Source organism: Lepidochelys olivacea (assembly GCF_965140295.1).
Source record: "Lepidochelys olivacea isolate rLepOli2 genome assembly, chromosome: 7".
Lineage (NCBI taxonomy): Eukaryota > Metazoa > Chordata > Testudines > Cheloniidae > Lepidochelys > Lepidochelys olivacea.
This window is the reverse complement of record NC_140417.1, coordinates 46,292,071-46,316,302: the sequence shown is the minus strand read 5'-3', so window position 1 is coordinate 46,316,302 and position 24,232 is coordinate 46,292,071. Positions and strand designations below refer to the sequence as shown.

The following is a 24,232-nucleotide window of genomic DNA, read 5'->3' as shown; positions in this document are numbered from 1 at the left end:
TTTTGGTTCATTCACCTTCTCCCCAAAGGTATATTTTTGGATGGTATGTTTTGGGACCCAATTTCTTGTGTTCTGTGGGTGGCATTTTGAAAAGTGCCTATGGGAGCTAAGAACACAAGTACCATTGACTGTCAATGGGAGTTGTGCTCCTAGCTCCCTTAAGTGCTTTTGAATATTCCATTCAAAGTCCATAGCTATCACATGTCAAAGGTCACATATGGGACACATGCTGTAAAATGAAAGGCAGAACAACAAAGAAACAACTTAATGTGAAATAACATTTATTTTTTTATATGAAGCCTTTTATCACTTTAGTTTTGTGATGCCTTATGTAAGTTGTGAACACATAAGTGGCATAAATTTAGATCCTTATGGGACAGGTGAAATTAGCTCTCAAATGAATATGATACATCAATGTATGAGTGGGATTAAAGTTCATTCTTGCACAACTGAGGCGAAATTGGGGCTTGTGAGTTTTGTAGAACTTCAGTCAAGTTTGATATAATTACTGCTGCAGAGGTAGTGTGCACTTGCCACAGGCTAAGGGAGTAGAGGAAGTGCCCAGGGGACACACAGGATCTTCTAGCGTATGTATTCTGGCTATAGCATTTCTGCTGTTGATTACAACTCCCAGGCCACCTCTTCGTCAGTCATAAGGATGTTGGGTACTGTTGGCCTTATTCATACAGGAAGCCATTATGGCTAAAAGTATTTTCCCTTTTGCCTGATTAGAATTCCTTGGGTTTAAATATTGGAGGCAGATTATTTCTGGCCCAAATGCAGACTACAGCATGCATGATACCTTATGCTAAAGAGCTGGATGTATGGTAAGAATGAGAAGACTTACAAATCTGGTAGCTTTTTTGGGGCAATCTTTGGAGCAGGCTAGATGCACTATTTGGTTGCCACATGAAGTCAGTGGATGCATTCTGACTTGTTTCTTTGCATGACAGGTAGCTTTGGTTCTTCGACGGCTACGGGAGCTACAGGGTAATGAAATGACCATGAAACAGGAAAACAAGCGTCCCAGTCCTCGGAAACTGCCTTCGGAACCTCTGTTGCCTCTGGATGAAGAGGCTGTGGATATGGACTATGGGGAGATGGCAGTAGATGGGGAACAGGAGGAAGTTGCTGGGGAAATGGACATCTCTTTTCATCTTGATTCAAGCCACAAGACCAGCAGTCGAGTGAACTCTGCCACAAAGCTTGAGGACATGGGACTAAGGAAAAGCAAATCAGGGAAACAGCATGAAAGAGACAGCTTCCGGAAGGCCAAACAAAAACTGGGCTTCTCTTCTTCAGAGCCAGAGCGGATGTTTGTTGAATTATCCAACAGCAGCTGGTCAGAAATGTCCCCTTGGGTAATTGGCACCAACTATACCCTTTACCCTTTGACTCCTGCCATAGAGCAGAGACTAATTCTGCAGTACTTGACCCCCTTAGGAGAATACCAAGAGGTGAGTATATAGGGAGAGGAGGAAGCGGACTGAGTTTTAATTCTTTTGATGAGACGTTTGTATGCTTTAGGCTTGGCAAGATTTGCTTTTAATCAATAACTGTCGGTGAAAGTTGATTTCTGTTAACACACTGAAATCGACTAAAACAAAGCAATCGGTGACACTCAGCACGCCTGTAGGGATCAGCTGTCATGGGCCCTGTGAGCGAGTAGGTCTTTGACAGCAGAGGGTTTCCTATGCTGCCTCAGCAGTGGTGACACCTGATTTTGGGAGTCACAAGATACAGGGAGAGGCTGTGGTCCTGGTAGGACAGAGCAGAGATCCCTGGCTAGGACTGCAAGGAGGAGGAAGATGAGCCTTTGGCCACTGCTGAATGGCTCATGTGGCATTGGAGGGTGCCCACTGCAGTCCTGCTGTCACAGACCCACTCTCTCACTCAGGAGTTGGAAGCGAAGGGGATCTCTGTTTTGCCCTGCCAGAACCGCAGCCTTCCCCACAGAGACTGGCCCTGTGACTATGCAGGGTATCCTTTGCAGCTCAGTGGTCGCTGCTTAGCTCCCTCACTCCTGTGCTAGTGGACTGCAGAGGGCAATCTGCATGGATTGCAGGACCAGTGACATCTGATCTCTGCAGGCACAAGGTGCAAGGAAGGCTGTGGTCTCCTGGTCCAGAGGAGCGGAGACCTCTGGTCAGGACTGCAAGGAAGTGGATGAGCCGCTGGCAGTTCCAGCCTGGGGCAGCTTCCACGCTTCTGGCTGGTGTGTGAGTGAGTGGAGTCAGTGATATCCAGTCCCTGCAGGCGAAAGGTGTGGGGAAAACTGCGATCCTGGCCTGGCAGAACAGAGACCCCTGTCCATTACTGCGAGGAGGAGTCATCATTGTCCCTGGCCATGGAGGATGCTACTCCACTTCAGAATGGCTTTATTCCTGGACAGGTGCCATTCAGCTGTGTGGTGTCCACCCCTGCAGATGGGGACTCATTGTTGTCCTCATGACCCTGGCCAGGGGTCTTTGCTGTATCCCATCAGGACCCGAGCCTTCCCCATGCCTGCAGGGATCCAGTGTCACCAGTCCTGTGGCCATCAAGGGATCACTCTTCAGCTCTGCTGTCACGGCCCCACTTACTCATCAGTGAATAGTGTGGGAGCTGTTCAGGAACTGTTCAGCAGTGGGATGGCCTCCCCCAGGTTGGGGGCTCATTGTCCTCCTCAGTCCTGTCTGTGGATCTCTGTTCCACCAGGCCTGGATGACTGCAGCCACACCCTGAGCCCTGGTGTCTTGGGCCCCTCAGTCGCACAGTTAGCTCCTGCAGCCCCACTGTCAGCACAGCCCTAACATGATCTCCAACCCTATGCCTCACAACTGTAAAAATAAAAATAGTTAAAAATAGAAAATAAAATAAAGTAAAAATGAATAAAAATAATTATCAAAATTAGAACAAAAAAATAATCAAATTCTGCCAACCCTATGTAAAGATCTGAGTGCCATTGTTCCATTTCAGGATGTGTCCTGAATGTGGCAGAGGTCACTATAGAACCCTAAAATGTAAATTATTTTCAGACTAATTGTTCACTTAAAATGTGAGACATAAATGGTTAAGGTGAAACTAAGCGGCAGTCCTGGCTAACGGTTATAGAGTACCAGGTCACTGGGAATCAGAGTCGTGGATTCTGTTTCTTTTTCTTAACTCTTACTGATTTGTTGTGTGAGATGGGGCAAGTTTCGTAGGGAAATTGTGTATGTTTCAAGATATCTGTAAAATGAAGATTAACACTCTACATTTGTAATGTGCTTTGAGAGGAAAGATGCCATATATGTGTGAAGTGTTAAAGCAAGTGCAAAGCTGGAAAATGGAGCTGTTTGCTTTGTTATATATCTGGACACAAATAGTAGGGGTCAGATCAGTTTCACCAAGGAGCCCTGGTTTAGCACAGGTCTGCTGAGAGGCTGTACCTTTGCTTAGAAAATTTCCCTTGATTAACATGGTGTGAGATGCGACCCAGCAACTCAAAATTGCTTTATGGCATACCTTACATGTGCTTATGCACTCTTTGCTTCTGAGAGAACCAAAGAAACTGTGGGACTGTCATAATAATCCCCATGCATTGCTGCATGGCATGGAGTCTGTCAGCAATAATAAGATATAAAATTTTGAGTTAATACTCAAAAGCTGTTGCACATAGAATTTTATATGAAGGGTTTTTGCTTTTGTTGCCCTGCTCTCCTGTTGTTTGTTCGGTTGTTGGGTAGTTGTCTTTGCACAGATTGAAAATGGAATTTATTGCCAGGGTGTTCCCTGTGTGGACATGTCATATTCTTACTGAAGGAGTGGCTTAAGATTTCCATGTGGCCGCTGTCATGCACCTTGCTGCAGTCAGCAGATGTATTACAAGAGGTCTGTTAACCTTTATTGCTTCCTGTGGATGGAGATGGGTACCTTTGACATCTCATAAGAGGTATCCTCTAATAGGGGAAAATTGGGGTTTGGGAAAAAAGTAAAAAATAAAACAGACCTTTTAAATGCTATGAAACATTGAGCAAGTCTCAATTCTCACTGTTCTCAGCTGCTCCCTATCTTCATGCAACTTGGATCAAGAGAGCTGATGATGTTCTACATTGACCTGAAACGGACCAACGATGTGCTGCTCACCTTTGAAGCTCTAAAGGTAAATTACTCTCATGGTGCAAAGAAGTTGTGTGTTGAAGTGTGGTGCATTGAACCAGCTAGTTGCTCTGCAGGCTCAAGGGCTTCTGAGGTGAATGCTGTTCTCCTTCAGTAGATGGCACCTGTATGTCCTGCAGGCTGGCCTGGGATTGGAAATGGAATCAGTTTGAATCAGATGCTTCCTCGCTCTGCAAGGACAAAGCAAGCAACAAGTGGGAGAGACCACTTCCCATTTGTCACATGAAATAAATGGGGAGTGATTTCTAGTGGCGAGAGCAAGTGAATAAATGTCCATTGCAGGTTCTAATCCTGGCACTACTGCTAATTGGCTGTGTAATCTTGAACAAATCTCTGAAGTGCAGTTAGGTTAAGATTCCCTATGTGTAAAATGAGGATTCTTTCCAGCCTTTATAAAGTTCTTTGAGTGTTAAGATTCCTTTCCCTCTGAAGAGATCAGAGGGACTGCATTGGGAGAAAACGGCTTCAAAGGCTAGAGCAGTTAATAGGGATATATGCTTCTAAAGTAGGGCAGATTACCACTATACAGAAAAAAATCTGCATGGGGCAAAGTCCCAAAATGTGCTCTTATGCTGCTACAATGACACCCTGGACAGTCCCCCTAACTGCCTGGGGAAGGATTTCATTGTGGGGGGAGCTTATATCTGCTCCCCGCCACTACTTGCCTATGTTCTCTGCAGAGAAGAGGGGCATAAAATCCTCCTTCCTCAGAAGCTCTGATGTTTGCTGCTGTTCTGAGATTGCATTATTGGGCTGCTTAATTGAGTCTGAAAGACATCACTGAAGGGTAGTGGCATAAACACCTCCTGGTTAGAAGCTCCTATGTTACATCATTGGACTAATGATGTCCTAAGTAACTTTTTATTTTACTTTATGTGGTAGGTATTATGGTGGAGAAGTAGTTACTCCACCGTTAAGGTTGTGTTACAGAGTTCAGTTTTAGCAAGAGCTTTCAACCTTCATTTTGTAAAAAAATCTTTATTTAAATGGCAGAACCTAGTATATATATAAACTGAGTATTTACATTTTTCATGGTGGTTTGATGAAAAATAAATTGATACAGAGAGAATACTAAAAGTTATTTAAAAAAAAAAAAACCAAAACACACCCCTTTTGGCAATTTTCCTGTATTGTCTCACTTTTCTTTGTATCCCTTTCGCAAGAAAGCTTAAACACTCTGGGCGCTCTGTCTTTTGTCCATGTTGTTTTTCCACATATGCTGGGGAGAATAGGAATTAGGGAACCAAATTTCTTTGCTACCTCCTTATACAAGTAGCAGGGCAGAATCTTTCTCAAGTATTGCCGAGCACTGAGAGAGTATGGGGAATCCCACGCTAACCTGCTTTCTTTTCTTAGCATTTGGCATCGTTGCTGCTCCACAACAAGTTTGCTACAGAGTTTGTTGCTCATGGAGGAGTGCAGAAGCTGCTAGAGATTCCTCGTCCTTCCATGGCAGCTACAGGGGTCTCCATGTGCTTATATTATCTATCCTACAACCAGGATGCCATGGAGAGGGTAAGAGACATTCCCTTACTAGTGTTGTAATGATTCGCACGATATCGAGAAGCTCTGTGTCACAGTCGGTTCAAACAGTGAATGAAGAGTTCAATGGTACAGCTGAAGGGCCAGCTACTGTTTTGAGATCATGGCCTGTATAGAGAAGGAGTGAAGTGAAGGAATATGTACAGTACCACTGAGAGAGTGTTTGACTGACTATGTTTATCCATGGGGGGTGTGCACCTCCTTCCAGGGGGTGTAATGGGGGGAATCACAGTACATAAAATCACAGGAAAATTCACCAACTCCCCTCCCCAATTTTGTAATCTGTGTTATGTAGAAGGTCATATGATCATACTGCTCCCTTCTGGCCTTTCAAATCTATGAATTCGTGGCTACTGATTTGCTAAAATCCAAGCTTGGGGCTCCTCTGTTGCACTCCAAAACAAGCAGTGAGGCCACCCACACTTCAGTGTATAGTTCACCTGCAACAATGGTTCACTGTTAATATTGGAGGGTTTATCTAGTGGGATCCCACAGGGATTAGTCCTGGGTCTGGTACTAATCAGTATTTTAATTAATGACTTGGATAACAGAGTGGAGCGTATGTTTATAAAATGTGCTGATGACACCATGCTGGGAGGGGTTGCAAGCACTTGGGAGGATGGGATTAGAATTCAAAATGTGACAAATTGGAGAATTCGTCTGAAATCAACAAGAAGAAATTCAGTAAAGACAACTGCCAAATACTATGCTTAGGAAGGAAAAATCAAGTACACGAGTACAAAATGGTTGTAGGCTATGTAGTATGGCTGAAAAGTATCTGAGGGTTTTAGTGGATAACAAATTGAATATGAGTCAGAAATGTGATACAGTTGCAAAAAAGGCTAATATCATTCTGGGGTGTATTAAAAAGAGTGTTTCATTTAAGATAATGGAGGTAATTGTCCCTCTCTGCTTGGCACTCTTGAGGCCTCAGCTGAATTACTTTGTCCAGTTCCAGGCACCGCACTTTAGGAAAGATGTAGATGAATTGGAGAGAGTCCAGAGGAGAGCAACAAAAATGATCAAAGGTTTAGAGACCCAGACCTGTAAGGAAAGATTTAAAAAAAACTGGGCATGTTTAATCTTGAGAAAAGAAGACTTGAGGGGTGGGGGGAACGGACACTTAATAAGTCTTCAAATTTATTAAAGGCTGTGATAAAGAGGACAGTGATCAACTGTTCTCCATGACCACTGAAGGTAGGACAAGAATTAATTAGCTTAATCTGCAATCAGGGAGAATTAAGTTAGATATTAGGGAAAACTTTTTAACTTTAATGATATTAAGCTCTGGAATAGGCTTTAAGAGAGGTTGTAGAATCCCCATCAATGGAGGTTTTTAAGAACAGGTTGGATGCTTGTCAAGGATGGTCTAGGTTTTCTTGCTTCTGCCACAGCACAGTGGACTGGACTTGGGACCTCTTGTGTCCCTTCCAGCCCTGCATTTCTCTGATTCTGTGAAAGCATGGACAGCAGCATGGCCTTTGTTATGCAGGAGATGTTCATAATGGTCCCTCCTGGCCTTCAGATCTATGAAGCTATGAACAGAGTAGCTAAGGAGAGTTATTTCCCTACTTGAATTTTTGTCTTGTATCTACCACTAGGAAGTTTGTCCTTGTCTCCTGCTGTCAAGTTGTTAGCAGATTCTCATAATTTCCCTCCAGTTTTTGTCTGTTTTTAGATTGCTTTAAATAGTATGTTATAGAATGGCCGCTACAAATGCAGTTTTGTGAAATGACTGGTTTCTTCTTAAAATGAGATGGGCTGGATATAATTCTCTCAGAATACAGTAACTAGTTGTTCAGAGTTGCCCAGAGACGTCACTGCACAGTAACTGAAGCTGTTCACACTGTCGCTCCTGGAAGGAACAAGGAGCCTTGCTATTGTTTCTTCTATGATACTCTGTTGTGCTAGGTACCAAATTGTGGTACTGGAGTGCTGGTCTCGAAAGGGTGTATGGTTAAGAGACTTGACCATAGATCATATCCTTCATTTAACACTCTGATTATGGCTACCATCTTTGAGCCCCTTTAGACAGGTTTTGGTGGTACCCTGCATTTAGCCCCACAGGTGTACCACACTTTCAAAGTGACATTAGGCTACATGTTTCAGAGTAACAGCCATGTTAGTCTGTATTTGCAAAAAGAAAAGGAGTACTTGTGGCACCTTAGAGACTAACCAATTTATTTGAGCATAAGCTTTTGTGAGCTACAGCTCACTTCATCGGATGCATACTATGGAAAGTACAGAAGATCTTTTTATACACACAAACCGTGAAAAAATGGGTGTTTACCACTACAAAAGGTTTTCTCTCCCCCCACCCCATTCTCCTGCTGGTAACAGCTTATCTAAAGTGATCACTCTCCTTACAATGTGTATAATAATCAAGGTGGGCCATTTCCAGCACAAATCCAGGTGTCGTCCTCCTCCTCCCCCCCTGCGCACACACAAACCCACTCTCCTGTTGGTAATAGCTTATCTAAAGTGATCACTCTCCTTACAATGTGTATGATAATCAAGGTGGGCCATTTCCAGCACAAATCCAGGGTTTAACAAGAACGTCTGGGCGGGGTAGGAAGAAACAAGGGGAAATAGGTTACCTTGCATAATGACTTAGCCACTCCCAGTCTCTCTTCAAGCCTAAGTTAATTGTATCCAGTTTGCAAATGAATTCCAATTCAACAGTCTCTCGCTGGAGTCTGGTTTTGAAGTTTTTCTGTTGTAATATCGCAACTTTCATGTCTGTAATTGCGTGACCAGAGAGATTGAAATGTTCTCCGACTGGTTTATGAATGTTATAATTCTTGACATCTGATTTGTGTCCATTCATGTGACAGCAATGCCCCTCTGCCATGTACATTGGTCAAACTGGACAGTCTCTACGTAAAAGAATAAATGGACACAAATCAGATGTCAAGAATTATAACATTCATAAACCAGTCGGAGAACACTTCAGTCTCTCTGAACACTTCAGCCCCCCCCCCCCCCAACGTTCTTGTTAAACCCTGGATTTGTGCTGGAAATGGCCCACCTTGATTATCATACACATTGTAAGGAGAATGATCACTTTAGATAAGCTGTTACCAGCAGGAGAGTGGGGTGGGGGGAGAGAAAACCTTTTGTAGTGGTAAACACCCATTTTTTCATGGTTTGTGTGTATAAAAAGATCTTCTGTACTTTCCACAGTATGCATCCGATGAAGTGAGCTGTAGCCCACGAAAGCTTATGCTCAGATAAATTGGTTAATCTCTAAGGTGCCACAAGTCCTCCTTTTCTATTAGGCTACATGTGGTTCCTGGCCTTATCATTGTAACTTCTTACATTCTTTTTCAACTAAGGACAGTAGCAACTAAATTAGTAGTTAACATAAGAAACTACACTTCTGCCTATTAAATTCCTTCGTGTCTGGCTGTTCCCGAATTTCTGTTTATTTCTTTTCTGTTTGATGCCAACTTCAGTAAACAAGTAGTGTACAGATTTGTGGTTATCCTGCATGATGAGCAGTTAACCTGGAGCTAAAGAGGGATTTCTGCTAGTATAGCATGGTGAACACCATTATTCAAAAGTGGTGGCAGTTACCCAAAATCTCTGGATAATTGGCAGCGAGCACATCAGTATCATCTGATGTACTAGCCAGGTCCTTCAGCTGTCTGGCAGGGAGCAAAGGGGAGTGGTTCCAGAAAACAGAGCAGGGGATAAAAAACTAGTTAGCTAGCTTGATCTAACTAGAGCACTTCTAGTTATTGGCACTTAGGATCCTCTTGTGTCTGTACACCCCTATCCCCCTCATAAGGAGAACCTGTTCAACAGGCTTTTCCAATGATCCAAACCCCACATTTCTGAAGCTCCTGGTTTATATTCAGATGTAAACTCTGCAGGTCAAAGAACATTTATATTTGTCTAAGCTGCCTCTCCTGTGCTTGATAAATATAAATAATAATCTGAAACAAGGTCATGTTGTCTGACCTTAGCAGGGCTAATGGGCTTTTGGATTTTTTTTTAAAAAGTATGGTATATGACTAAAGATTACAGGTTAATAGAACAGCTTGTTAAAAATCCCACTTCCTATCCAGAGAGGTGGGACCATGGTGCAGTCAGCCACTGTGGGCTAAATGGGGCAAAGTCTTTTGAGCCATGCATATGTTTTCGAGTCGTGTCCTTCGTTCTGGGATTCAGGGGTTGTGATCATTGCTGCTCAGGATAAAAGCAACTGTATTTAGTAATTACTTCACTTCTTATGTAGCCAGTGGTGACTGTCTGAGTGTAAGCACGCACTCAATATGTCTGTCCCCAGGATGGGAGGGTTGTCATTACATCTTTTGCTTTGTAGGTGTGCATGCATCCCCATAACGTGCTGTCGGATGTTGTGAACTACACCCTGTGGTTGATGGAATGTTCCCATGCCTCGGGCTGCTGCCATGCTACCATGTTCTTCTCCATTTGCTTCTCCTTCCGTGCTGTCCTGGAGCTCTTCGACAGGCATGATGGCCTCCGTCGCTTAGTGAACTTGGTAACAATTACAGTCTCCTTTCATGTTTCGAGACATCGCTTTAGTGTCAAGTTTTAAAGCTCTGACCTTTATAGCTGTAAAGAGCTCCCCTCTCTCCTGTTGGAATGGATGGAGGTGGGATGTGGGGATTCTGCATGATGGACGTGAGTAGTCTGCCTCCCCATTTTGGGGGCATTTTTACTCTCTTCTCACACTCAAAGATCCTATGATTATTTGTCTTGAAGGCTGAGGACTGGGTAACGCTTCCCAAACAGCCTGTTAGTGCTGCTCCTTTGTTGGGCAACGGCCTATTAAATTCTAACTTTGGCTTAGTTCTCAGACCTTTTACCTCATGAGTGATACCATTCCACCAACATGTGTTCTAATCCTCATGTGATTGCTGTAGAAACAACTTCTCCAGATCTGCCCTGATGTGGCTTTTGGATTTGCCTTTGGTTTTATGTGTACTGGGGGAGAGGAAACTACTCTTTCCGGAGAATATTCCTCTTTACCCAGTCATATCTCTCTCTCTCTCTCTCTCTCTCTCTCTCTCTCTGCAAAAAGAGGCTTCCATTTAATAGCTGAAAGAGAATACCAATCTACAGTTTCAGCTGTGATATTTGATATCCATCCTGATACTGAGGTTAGCTCTGTAGGGTAATTTTTCGTACAAATGCAGTTGGCAGTTGTAGGCATCTTCCTCCTGAAGAATGAGCCAAGTGAAAAGATGCTTCCCCTTTCTTGAATTGCTTTGTATAGATCAGCACCTTGGAGATCTTAAACCTGGAAGACCAGGGAGCCCTCCTGAGTGACGATGAGATCTTTGCCAGTCGCCAAACTGGGAAGCACACCTGCATGGCCCTGCGCAGGTACTTTGAAGCTCATCTTGCCATTAAACTTGAACAGGTGAAGCAGTCGCTCCAGCGTACTGAAGGTGGCATTCTGGTCCATCCGCAGCCACCATACAAGGTGAGCAGTATGTGTAGGATTTTGATACTGCTCTGTGTATGACGTTTTCACATTATTTCATTTCCATGTCTGCGACAATGTCTTCTGAAGTCAGTGGAATCCATACAGGATGCACAACAGACTGTTTAGTTTTTTCCCCAGTGAGGTGTCATGGCAATAGAAAAATGTCTGTAGCAAAGTTTCAGGGGGTATTTGGCTTCCATTTAATTGGGAGGGGACACTTCTTTCCCATCAGAGAGTTAAGATAAGAGTGTCTAATCAGAACTTTTTCATCACATATCTACTTCCTTCTCATGTTTTTCACCCCTGAAAGGGCATGATCAGGAAAGTTTTTAAAGGTACTGAAGAGAATTTGGGTCCCGTTGTGAGATTCTGCTCTGGCAATAGGTGGAACAATCCTCTCTGTGCCCAAGGAGGACAATAGTCTTTAGAAATAAGCTAAGAAATCCTTGTTACCTTTAGTTCCTATTTTTTCCAGTTGATCTTAAATTGTAAATCCTGAGGGAGCAGTGGTTTCTGTTCTGTTTTTTGCTGGGTTTTTAGATGGGAACTGAAAAGACAACTTCCACTTCTGTGGAGTGACAAAAATTACACATAAAGTTTCATTCAGAAAAACAAAGGAATTAAAAATGCAGGAATCTTGTGTTAAAGTCACTTTTCTTTTATGTTTTAAAAATACGTTTATTTAAATGTATGAAAGATGAAGTGCTGAAGGTTGAGAAAAAAGACTATTTAGGTTTTTTCTATTTTAAATGGTTTTTATGGTTGGAATTTAGGGACTGTAACTCCATTTTACTGCAGCCTTTTGTGAGTTTGAATCATATTAGTGTAAAATTTTTACTGAACTCTTTCTAAATTGTGTAGTACTGTATATACTCATTCATAAGCCAGATTTTTTTAGTGAAAAAGGGATGAATCAGAGAGGGGGGTTTGCTTTGTTTATGAACCGGTATAGAGAGGGGGAGAGGTGGGACACAGCCCCTCCCCCCAACAGAGGGGGCAAGGCAGCACAGCCAGCAGAGCCAGAAGGGAAGAGGCGGGGCCAGAATCTCTCCGCTTCTGGTCACCCTGCTCTCCCCGAAGCCTCCGATGCAGCTCTGGGGCTGGCAGGATGCAGCTGTGCCACTCAGCCCCGCCCCAGACCAGGCTGTGGCTGTGCCGCCCAGCCCACTGGAGCACGCTGCAGCCATGCCACCCGGCCCAGCCTGCTGGAACATGCTGCGGCCATGCTGCCCGGTCTGGCCCGCTGGAGCAGGCTGCGGCCGTGCTGCCTAGCCTGCTGGAGCAGCTCCAGCCAGGCCAGAGACATCCTCGCCTGGCCCTCCCCAGCTAAGATGGGAAGGGATGGGATGGGGAGAGTGTGGGGGTCCTGGGCTAGAGGTGGGGTCATGTGGGGCGTGGTCAGAGGGATTACTCCCCTGACCCCCAGCTTCTCCCCCACAAAAAATTTCCCCACCAATTGCCCATCAGGATAAGCAGCTGGCGCACCAGGACACTTTGTTTACTTAAGTTTACCTCCATGCCTGCGGATGCTCAAGGTAAACAAACCATCTCAGCCCACCAGCGGCTTATCCTGATGGCCTGGGAGCCAAAGTTTGCTGACCCCACACTTATAGGTCGACTTATGAATAGGTCATAAAATTTTCCATTTTTACTTATCCACTATCTTGGGGGGGTCGGCTTATAAACGAACCAGCTTATGATCGAGTATATACAAGTTACTGTATATTAGCCCTGTGAAGCCAGAACTTTATTTTGATACAACCTCTTTCTTAGTTTTCTCAAACTCACTTGTCATTTCTAGGTCTAGTGGGAAACTTGAAGGATATTGTTTTAATAATTTCTCTAGCATTTATTGTAGTGGCAGCTACAGTAGCTAGTATAGTAAGGGAATAAATTGAAAAACAAAAGCAAGTTAACTATGAATGAAATTGTATTTATTTTGGCTTCTTCTCTCCTAAGCTTATAACCTTTGTGATAGCTCTTTAATTCACTCTGCCTCCTCTCCCTATAGGCCTGTTCCTACACTCATGAGCAGATTGTGGAGATGATGGAGTTTTTAATAGAGTATGGTCCAGCACAGCTCTACTGGGAGCCAGCAGAAGTCTTTCTCAAATTGTCTTGTGTGCAACTCATGCTCCAGCTTATCTCCATAGCATGCAACTGGAAGACATACTATGCCAGGTGAGACAGTAGATACTATACTGTACTGTTGTATTTCCCAGACTAGGGTGCAACTCTGTAGTGGGGCATGAATACTTTAAATAGAAAATTTTCCATTTTTACATTAAACAGAGCCCCAACATTTAATTAAGGGCACACATACACAGTGTCTTGTGCTCTGCAGCGAGCCTGTGCTATAGTCTTGTAGTTAGTGTGTATGAAAGAAGGAGTATCATTGACAGCTGAACCACAGTGGAAACATGATGATGTGAATGCCATAAGGGCTCTACAGAGCCAGAATACTCTAGTCTTCAAGAGTCACTGGTAAAATAGAAGCTGAGTAGATTCTAACCACAGTCTTATAGATAGATTCATAGATATTTAGGTCAGAAGGGACCATTATGATCATCTAGTCTGACCTCCTGCACAATGCAGGCCACAGAATTTCACCCACCACTCCTACAAAAAAAACCCTCATACCTATATCTGTGCTATTGAAATCCTTAAATCGTAGTTTAAAGACTTCAAGGAGCAGAGAATCCTCCAGCAAGTGACCCGTGTCCCATGCTACAGAGGAAGGCGAAAAACCTCCAGGGCCTCTTCCAATCTGCCCTGGAGGAAAATTCCTTCCCAACCCCAAATATGGCGATCAGCTAAACCCTGAGCATATGGGCAAGATTCATCAGCCAGATACTACAGAAAATTCTTTCCTGGGTGACTCGGATCTCACCCCATCTAATAGCCTATCACAGGCCATTGGGCCTATTTACCATGAATATTTAATTACCAAAACCATGTTATCCCATCATACCATCTCCTCCATAAACTTATCGAGTTTAATCTTAAAGCCAGATAGATCTTTTGCCCCCACTGCTTCCCTCGGAAGGCTATTCCAAAACTTCACTCCTCTGATCGTTAAAAACCTTCATCTAATTTCTAGTCTAAATTTGCATTTCCTATCCACCCCAAACTTTGCTTACTTTTCACTGTGTTTGGTTAGTAACAAAAAGCAATAACCAAAGCATTGTTGGAGACTAGAAAACATAATCTTTCATAGCACAGAGAGAAGGGAAAAACCAACTATTTAGGCTGCCCTGCAGAGGGCAAATCTCCATTAGCTGGGTCAAGGAGGGATACTTCTCATTTCTCTTTGTTGACTTTGCTGAATTTGGCCAGGTGTTTTGAAATACGAGCCTGTATCAAGATAATGAATATCTGGCCAGTCAAAAAGGGGGTGTTGGAAGCTGCTGATTTACTGTACTATGCTTAGACTGGAGACCTCAGAGGAAATTCTATAGTGACCAAACTCTAGAGTTGCATAGAACTAACCTAGGAGATGTCACTCCTAAAGGCCTGTCTGTTGTTTTTGACAATAGGCTCTCTACAGCAGCATGCTGCCAGAGCAAAGCTACTTTCCGGTAAATTCCTGAAACATCTCATCCCCTGGATCTTATCCTACATTGCAGTATCCAACCTGTAGCCAAAGAGAGAATAATCTGCAGGGAGTCCTGTTGAAGTATTATAAATGCTCTGTCCTAGTATTTCTAAGTATTTCTTTCGCTGTACTCTTCCAGGAATGACACAGTACGCTACGCTTTGGATGTTCTGGCTATTCTTACTGTGGTTCCTAAAATCCAGTTGCAGCTGGCAGAGCCTGTAGATGTGTTGGATGAAGCAGGATCTACTGTCTCCACTGTGGGTAAGCTGAGCTTGGCCTTTAGGGTTTAAGTACTTTAACAATCATATCTTTAATTAAATGATATTTAGGTGACTTATTTCATACCCCCCACAGTAAGATAGAGGTCTACAGCACTCCGTTCATCGTCACAGCCAGTGATGCAGATAAATGAGAGGAGCTTGTGATATAGTACTTAAATTGTAAACTCCTGGGGGGGCACAGCCTTTGTCGTCTCCTTGTTCTGAAGAACCCAGAGCACATTGTCAGTGCTCAACAAATAATACTGGCAAAATCACATTTCCAATGGGAGAGTGAGGGTCACTCAGCTTCCCGGACTCTTAAAGTGTCCTCATGGGATATGGCATTGGAAGTCGGTAGGAGGGGAGTACTGACCGTTAAATAATTAAACGGCTGATGAGTGTGCCCCTTTTTGATTCAGTGTCTTGGGTCAGTCATGCCACATGCTCACAGCTTGCAAATGAATCAACTCTGGCTGATTGCTGGCCTCTAAATGTTAGGAGGAAGGGGCCTGGCATGTTCTAGAACTGGCAGGGGTGCGGGGCAGTTGGTGTAGCTCTGAGAGGGAATCTCTCATGTGTGAGCACTTTCCACTAGTCCTTCCTGGAATGAAGGTTGGATTTGAAGAACAATTAAAGTAATAGATGCTTTTTGACCAAAAAGCAACTAGCTCCAGCCTTTTTTCTTTGAGTCACTCTGGGGGGTGTGATGTGTATTGTCCTTTTTGTATAAAAAGTTACCCTCTCCTCCACTTTTGCTTTGTTATGTACATAATAGATAGCTGCTTTCTGTGATGTCAGTCCCAGAGGCACTCCTCTGTGTCAATCCCCATGTCATAGCTGCAGTCTGGTGAGGTGCCTGGCCTAAAGCTAACATGGACCATGCCTGATCACCTTCTGTGAGAGACCATATTTGACACGTCACTGAGTATTGCTGTGGTGTGATTCACGGAGCATATCAGTGGGTGGTACTAGTGGAGGGGATTATCTAGCCTGGGGAGATAGAGGAACAGCTGTGGTGGTCAGAGAGAATGAGGTGACTGCAGAGCAATGTCTCATACTCTGATTTTTAGAACAGTGTGTAATGCTTAAGTAGGCTAGCATGGTAACAGAAGTATTTCTCATTAGGTATCAGCATCATCCTGGGAGTTGCTGAGGGTGAATTCTTCATCCATGATGCAGAGATCCAGAAGTCAGCCCTTCAAATCATCATCAACTGTGTGTGTGGCCCAGATAATCGGATCTCCAGTATTGGCAAATTCATCTCGGGAACCCCCCGACGAAAGCTCCCCCAGGCACCCAAAAGCAGTGAGCACACACTGGCCAAGATGTGGAATGTGGTGCAGTCCAACAATGGCATCAAAGTGCTGCTGTCATTGCTGTCTATAAAGATGCCAATTACGGATGCAGATCAGATCCGAGCGTTAGCCTGTAAGGCCTTGGTGGGGCTATCCCGTAGCAGTACCGTCCGGCAGATCATCAGCAAGCTTCCCCTCTTCAGCAGCTGTCAGATCCAGCAACTGATGAAGGAGCCTGTGCTCCAGGACAAGCGCAGCGACCATGTCAAGTTCTGCAAGTATGCTGCCGAGCTGATAGAGCGTGTCTCAGGGAAGCCATTGCTGATTGGCACAGATGTCTCCTTGGCTCGGTTGCAGAAAGCGGATGTGGTGGCCCAGTCAAGGATCTCATTTCCTGAAAAGGAGCTGCTGCTTTTGATTCGGAACCATCTCATCTCTAAGGGGCTAGGAGAAACTGCTACTGTCCTCACTAAAGAGGCAGATCTACCCATGACTGCAGCATCTCACTCCTCCGCCTTCACCCCTGTTGCAGCCGCTGCCTCCCCTGTGGCTCTGCCTCGCACACCTCGTATAGCTAATGGTATCTCGGCCCGACTGAGTAGCCATGCTTCTGTAGGTTCTACTGCCACCTCTGTCCATGCTCAGCCAAGGCCTTCTGTGTCCCAGGGTCCACTTGCCCTTCCAGGTCCTTCTTATGCCAGCAACTCCCCTTTGATTGGCAGGATTAGCTTCATCAGAGAGAGGCCACCACCCTGCAATGGCAGGAAAATCAGAGTGCTGAGACAAAAATCGGACCACGGCGCCTACAGCCAGAGCCCAGCCATCAAAAAGCAGCTGGACAGACACCTCCCTTCCCCACCCACGCTGGACAGTATAATTACAGAGTACCTTAGGGAGCAGCATGCCCGCTGCAAGAACCCTGTTGCCACCTGCCCCCCTTTCTCTCTTTTTACTCCCCACCAGTGCCCTGAGCCAAAACAGAGGCGCCAGGCGCCAACTAACTTTACCTCGCGGCTGACCCGTAGGGCGGCCTTTCCGAAGTATGGAGGGGTGGACGGTGGATGCTTTGATAGACACCTTATATTCAGCAGGTAAGGAAGAAAGGAATGTTTCTCAAATCTTCTTGGGGTGAGGTCTGTGCCAAAAGGTCTTACCTGCTACAAAAGTGGATGCAGGTCCCAGAATCCTCATTCCTTGGACACACAAAAACATTTCCCTTCTGTGGTGACAGTTGGGAGAACTTTGCAAATCCAGTTTGAGAAGCTGTTCTGTTTCTCTTTGATATTAGCATTTAATATAGTGCCTTCAAGCTTTAGATTGTTGTAAAGATACTAATGAAGCCTCATGACCCCATCCTGGGAGGTAAGTATTGTAATCCCCACTTTGCAGGTGAGACAATTGAGGCAGAAAGACTGAGCTACTGAAGGCATGAGGTTATCTGTCAGATCCAGGGCTTTTGGCAAATTAATGAATACAGGATCTCTATTTTGTTCTTGTAGCGTACCCCCCATCTCCTCTTCCTCACAGCCACCAGTAGTGCTGTCCTACCTACACAGAAGTCTGTGACTTCTTCAGATGTGGAATAAATGGGAAGAGCTGATAAGTCTGTAAAATGATCATATGTTGATGCAAATATTTTTTGGTGGCAGTAAAACCACACTACCACCTTCAAAAACTTATGATCCTGAGACACCTGATGTACCCTCTGTCCTTGTTTTGCTTGTTCTGTGCTTCTTTCATGAGGTCTTAGCCACCTGGCCAGGTTTTCCCATGTGACCATGCCACAGATTTTCCACCAGTCCAACTTGGAAGGTATTGAATCCAGACTTTACATCTGATAGGACGTTATGACTCAAGGATTTCATCTTGCAGGACACAAATCCTGAGATGTTGCAAGCCCCAGTGTCAGCTGTTTTCTTCTTGCTCTGCTGGTGTCATTCTCTCTAATCTTCCCTTAAAAAGAAAGCTAAAGTAATAACTGTAGCTACCTGAGCTTTCAAGCACAGGTTTTAAGATCATCCCACCCTTGTTCATTGCTGCTTTTCTTTCCCCCCTTTTGGGTCACTTTGCTACATTCTTTCCTTCCCCAGGTTTCGTCCAATTTCTGTGTTCCGGGAAGCAAATGAGGATGAAAGTGGCTTTACCTGCTGTGCATTCTCTGCACGGGAGCGATTCCTAATGCTGGGCACTTGCACTGGGCAGCTGAAGCTCTACAATGTTTTCAGTGGGCAGGAGGAGGCCAGTTACAACTGCCATAACTCTGCCATCACGCACCTTGAGCCATCCAGGGTAAGGAATCAAAGACCTCATCTGAACGTTGAGTTCCTGTGGTTTCAACCTTGTCCTGTTTTTGCCCCATATGGGTTACACGGACCCAAAGCACATCTACTGGCTAGCATGCAACATAGCCTACAAAAGTACTAGCAGAATAATAGTGGAACAGTTTTTGCTCTCCTCCCTTAGAATTGTATAAATCCTTCCTTTTACCTAACAGATAGCACAAGAGGGATGCAATAGCTTTGTGTCTGCATTGATAACCTGTGTTTGTAAGGCTGATGAAGAGGGCTATTGAAGTGGCTTTGTGTATGTATAGGAGAAACACAAGATGCTTTAAAAAAGAACTCTCCTTTAGAGTCGAAGAAACCTAATGTGCAAGAATCTAGGAAGAAATTAAAAAAAAAATAAGAGTTCTCCTCTCCACTCACAGGGCATTGGAGCTTAGTCAAGGATTACCTGCTTCTCATCTGCTGCCATCATAATGTATAGCTCCTTTAGTGGTCCATAAAATTTTTGAGGAATATTGTAGAGTGGTATAATTTACCACCTGATCACCATTCCTGAGTAGTGCAGTGAGAAAGGGTCCTTTGAGCACTCCTAAACCCCTATTGTACATGTGAGAAAATACACTTGTGTACCAATAACTCCACTTTGTATTGCTCTGCCGTTTTCTCACACCATTGAACAACAGGATGGATCTTTACTGCTAACATCTGCTACGTGGAGCCAACCATTATCTGCGCTGTGGGGGATGAAATCGGTCTTTGACATGAAGTACGTACTCTTTGCCCTGGTCTACACTGGGGGGTAGGGGATTGATCTAAGTTACGCAACTTCAGCTATGTGAATAACAAACCTGAAGTCGACATACTTAAATCGACTTACTGTGGTGTCTTCCCCGCAGTGAGTCGACTGCTGCCACTCCCCCGTTGACTCTGCCTGTGCCTCTCGCGGCACTGGAGTACAGGAGTCGACGGGAGAGCACTCGGTTCGATTTATCGCCTCTAGATTAGACGTGATAAATCGATCCCTGCTGGATCGATCGCTGCCCGCCAATCTGGCGGGTAGTGAAGACATACCCTTTGATAGTCTGAAATGCACAAAGTTAAAGAAGAACCTTTAAATCAGTGGTTCTCAAACTTTTTTACTTGTGACCCCTTTCACATAGCAAGCCTTTGGGTGCGACCCCCCCCTTATAAATTAAAAACACTTTTAAATATATGTAACACCATTATAAATGCTGGAGGCAAAGCGGGGTTGGGGTGGAGGTTGACAGCTCACGACCCCCTATGTAATAACCTCACAACCCCCTGAGGGGTCCCGACCCCCAGTTTCAGAACCCCTGCTTTAAATGTACCCAAAAAGCCCTGGAATGGCAAACTGCAAAAATGTATTCAAGTACTTGGCAGCTGAGAGCTGCTGTGTGCTAGGAAACCTATTCCAACGATGGCTGTCAAACAATTAAAAACAATAATTGCGATTAATCAATCGCACAATTAAAAAACATCATGATTAAAAAAATCGCGATTAATCGCAGTTTTAATCACACTGTTAATAATAGAATACCATTTATTTAAATATTTTTGGATGTTTTCTGTATTTGCAAATATATTGATTTCAATAACACAGAATACAAAAAGAAAAGGAGTACTTGTGGCAGCTTAGAGACTAACAAATCTATTTGAACATAAGCTTTCGTGAGCTACAGCTATATTACCTATACCACAGGTTTTGTAGAAGACAGATCACACAGTAATGACTAGTTTAAAATGATCAAACAAAATTAGAACAATTAAAAGTTATCCAGAAACCAGTTAAATGAAATAACTTCAAAGGGAAAAAATGGGTAGTGTTATATTATGTAAAAGGATAGTGCAATGTAACTGTGACCAGAACATTCAAATTGTTAGTGTTTGAATAAAAAAGTCTGACTTCATCACTTCATTGGATGCAGATAGCCTTACAAAATTCTATTTGCCTGGAGGGTATTTACTTGAGACAGATGAGTAAAATTGTGATTTTGACAAAAAGCAAATAAGTAGCATTTTTTTTGTTTTTTGCTTCATTGGTAAATTATCATGACAATCTTTTAAGGCTAGCTACTGAAAAAGTGTAGCACAGTAATTTGCATGGTAAATTTTGTAGTGTATATGGATACTGCAAACATGACAAAGTTAAATTCATTTCAATATTAAACCGTTCTTTAGTCCCTTTAGAAAATAGAAGGGAGAGATTCCCATCTCTCAAAGGTTTAATCATTGCCTACTAGACTATGGGCAATAGCATTAACTTTTTAATGTGACCATGTTTAAATTAACTGGAAGGCATGTTATGGACAGGAGATTTGAAGCGGTCAAATTGATGCATGTGGGAATTCTACATGTTCCCACTGGCCTTCTTTAACAAATATAATGTCAACTCTGTCTTCTTGAGCAGCAGCAGCAGTTAATGTTCTGAGGTGGCTTTTGATCACAAGTTGCCTTGCTGCTGGTGTGTTTCAGAGCTGTACTGTTTGTGACTGTGGATAGTAAATACTTTTCTGACAAATGGACAACTCCCAGCTGGTGTGCACATTTTAGCACCACCATTTGCTATGGTCAGTGGAGCAGAGAAGGCTCTTTTAGGTTTCATTTCTTGTGTGTTAAAAATTATAACCTCTTCCAGAAGTATTTTCACAGTGTGTATCTGATTCAGAATGGACAGTCTGAATCTGCTGCCCATTGACCTCGTCACTGATTGTTGTTGTGCAGGCATTCCTTCCCAGACGATCACTACGTGGAGTTCAGCAAGCACTCTCAGGATAGGGTCATTGGCACAAAAGGGGACATTGCCCATGTAAGTACCAGTAGAAATCGATTCTTTGAAGCCATGACAAGGTTATGCCCCTACCCGTACCATCTGTTAACTGATGTGGGTACTGTGGAGCTGTATGTAACTGGCAAATTAAAGGCTTTACAGGTACAGCTTCAAAAGTGTAAATTAGCTTATTCACTGCATTTAAAAGCATTGGGTTAACCTGAAAATTGAGTTAGGCTGTAAAGTTGAATGGTATGCCACCTGCCTTTTAGACATATGTATTTTAGACATAATTGTAATGGGCATATCTAGTATCTGGCCTGATGAGCCATTCATTTGAGAGATGTTCTGCAGAGAATTGTGCTGGAACACATGCAGGTGTGAAGAAGTTATGGCAGCTTTTTATAAATGAAAGGTTTTGCCATAAAGAGTACTTCAGCAGCAGTTGAGGGAAATGGGATATTGGAAGTTTTCCTGCAGGAATGCACAGAATGAGATTGCTTTACAGTGATAAATAAGTTGGTTTAAATTATCTGTGTATTTTGCATAATACTCTTTCAGCATTTTGCACGTATCAGGCCATGAAAATCCTGCAATCTGAGGGGTTCCTTTCCTCTCTGAAGGTGCCAGTGCTAGACAGAATTAATTACAGGGATTATCTCACTTGAAGCGTTGACAAAAAATGTCACGCAGTCTACTTATTCAAATTGTTCATCATTTTCCATGCCACTCTTGCTAATTTTCGTGTACATTTTTGTTTAAACAAATGAGTTATCCATCCTTATCCAACTCTTCCAGTGTTTTGGCACTCCAGGGAAATCAAATCTGAGTTTGCAATGTGATCATCTGGCAACAGATTGATATCCAAAAAACAAAGGCTTATGGCTTCATTGCAGGGTCAGAAGGATACTAGGCTGTGAGAAATACCTCTGAGAAAATAGTCACATGCACAAAAAGTATGAAGGTTTTGTCTTTGGTTTTGAAAATCCTTCTCAGGGAAATAGGGGCACAGTTTAGTGAGACCATGTAGTGTAATAATTGCCAGTAACTTGAACTCCTTCTCCTATATTTCAAGGTTTTCTTGACTGTGTCCTAATGGACTTTTTCTTTGCTTGTAGCCTGTAAATATCACCTCCTTTAAAGTTAGTTTAAATATTTCTGTAGCAGACTGGCTATATGCTGCCTTTGTCTAAAACTTTGCAACCTATTTTTCAAAACTGGGTTAGTTTTCTAGTACCAACCTCAAGCTTGTTAAACATGTTAGACAGCCCCAGATGAGCTAAGCATTGCCCAAATGTATGGGGAAACACAGACCCTGGCCTGGAGAACTTTTGTCTGAACGTTTGATGCCTTGGAAGGGAGAGTCTGACATTGGCAAGCTCTCATTTGCAATGCATAAGAAAAGCTAGGGTGAGAGGGATCACCAGAAAATTCTGGAAGGGATGATAGATAGTGTTCTTGGGCACTGATAGAACTACAAATCTTAACTAATCTTTCTTTTTCTTTTTAATCTAAAAGATCTATGATATTCAGACTGGCAACAAGCTGTTGACTCTGTTTAACCCAGATCTTGCCAACAACTACAAGAAGAACTGCGCCACCTTTAACCCCACAGATGACCTTGTCCTAAATGATGGGGTGCTCTGGGATGTCCGCTCTGCACAGGCCATCCACAAGTTTGACAAATTCAACATGACCATCAGTGGTGTTTTTCATCCTAATGGGCTAGAGGTCATAGTCAACACAGAGATTGTATCCTTTTACCTCCGTTGTAACACTAATGCACTGGAAACATAAAATCTTGGACTGACAAACAGGTGGTTTGATTGCAGCAGCCTGTATAACTGTCCGGCTGCGTCATATGATAAGCAGAAATAGAATTTCACAGGCTGTGGTAGTAACAGAAGCTTTAATACATAAGTTAAATAGGGTGAACATAGAAATTATGCAGGTTAGATCAATAGTCCATCTAAACCAGGTGTTCTCAAATTTTTTGGGCTGAGGACCCATTTACAGATGTTTAGCGCCTGTTGCAACCCAGTAAGTAGTCTGGGGGTGGAGGCTCTGGGATGGTTTTGGTTGGATCCTACCCCTTTGGGGACTTGGGTCCTTCCCAGCACTCACCCCTCAGTGGCGGCTCCTGGATCTCCTGTGTTGCGGGGCTGGCTGGGCTTGGCTCTCTGCCCTGGGCATTGCAACACCGCTCAGGTTTGGCCCCACCCCCCTGACTGGACCAAATTTGTGTGAGTGGAGTTGTGACCTGGCTCATGGGGTTGCAGTGCCATTCACTCAAATGGCCTACATGAACTCCTGTCGTCATGACAGTTGGACTAAACCTGTATGGCACTGGGACCCCACAGGCTGCAGTGCCTGGAGCAGGGAGACAAGCCCAGCCCGCCCCATGGGACAGGAGTCACAGGAGCTGCCATTCCACCTTTTGAAACATTCTGGTAACCCAATTTTGCTTGAAAAACCCTGATCTTAACCCAGTGCCTGATGCTTCAGAAGATGATGTACCCTCTCCCCTCCCCCAGTGGACACTTATGGGCTAGCCTATTCATAGGTGAAACTTTTAACTTTGGGGACATTTATTACCTTTGGATAACTGGACATTTGGATAAAGGTAAATGATGATTTTAGCTGCAGCTTCACACTGAAATTTCTTTCAGTCACTGACCACGATGACAGACTTCACTGGGAGTCAAAGCTCTATACCCAGCTAAAGTGATAATGTTCGATACTTTGACTCAGTGCTCTCCCTTAGTCCTGCATTCTTGTTTCTGATCTGACACTTAAAACCTCATTGCCACATCATTTTGTTTGCCTTTTTTGAGCTTTTTTGTTTTGTTTTACTGAATTTTGTGTC

The 24,232-nt window shown here is 43.7% G+C and overlaps 1 protein-coding gene across 2 annotated transcripts in view; it reads left to right on the top strand.

Moving 5' to 3' along the window:
- DCAF1 (DDB1 and CUL4 associated factor 1) overlaps positions 1 to 24,232 on the top strand; it is a 108,105-nt gene that overhangs the window by 34,166 nt on the left and 49,707 nt on the right. For both annotated transcript variants that reach the window (XM_084634643.1, XM_084634644.1), the window contains exons 7-18: positions 954 to 1,457; positions 4,022 to 4,123; positions 5,497 to 5,655; positions 10,010 to 10,189; positions 10,928 to 11,137; positions 13,152 to 13,321; positions 14,875 to 14,999; positions 16,124 to 17,384; positions 18,384 to 18,582; positions 19,262 to 19,344; positions 21,321 to 21,405; positions 22,885 to 23,118. In XM_084634643.1, the coding sequence (XP_084490769.1) occupies positions 954 to 1,457; positions 4,022 to 4,123; positions 5,497 to 5,655; positions 10,010 to 10,189; positions 10,928 to 11,137; positions 13,152 to 13,321; positions 14,875 to 14,999; positions 16,124 to 17,384; positions 18,384 to 18,582; positions 19,262 to 19,344; positions 21,321 to 21,405; positions 22,885 to 23,118 (3,312 nt within the window). The remainder of the gene's footprint in view (positions 1 to 953; positions 1,458 to 4,021; positions 4,124 to 5,496; positions 5,656 to 10,009; positions 10,190 to 10,927; positions 11,138 to 13,151; positions 13,322 to 14,874; positions 15,000 to 16,123; positions 17,385 to 18,383; positions 18,583 to 19,261; positions 19,345 to 21,320; positions 21,406 to 22,884; positions 23,119 to 24,232) is intronic.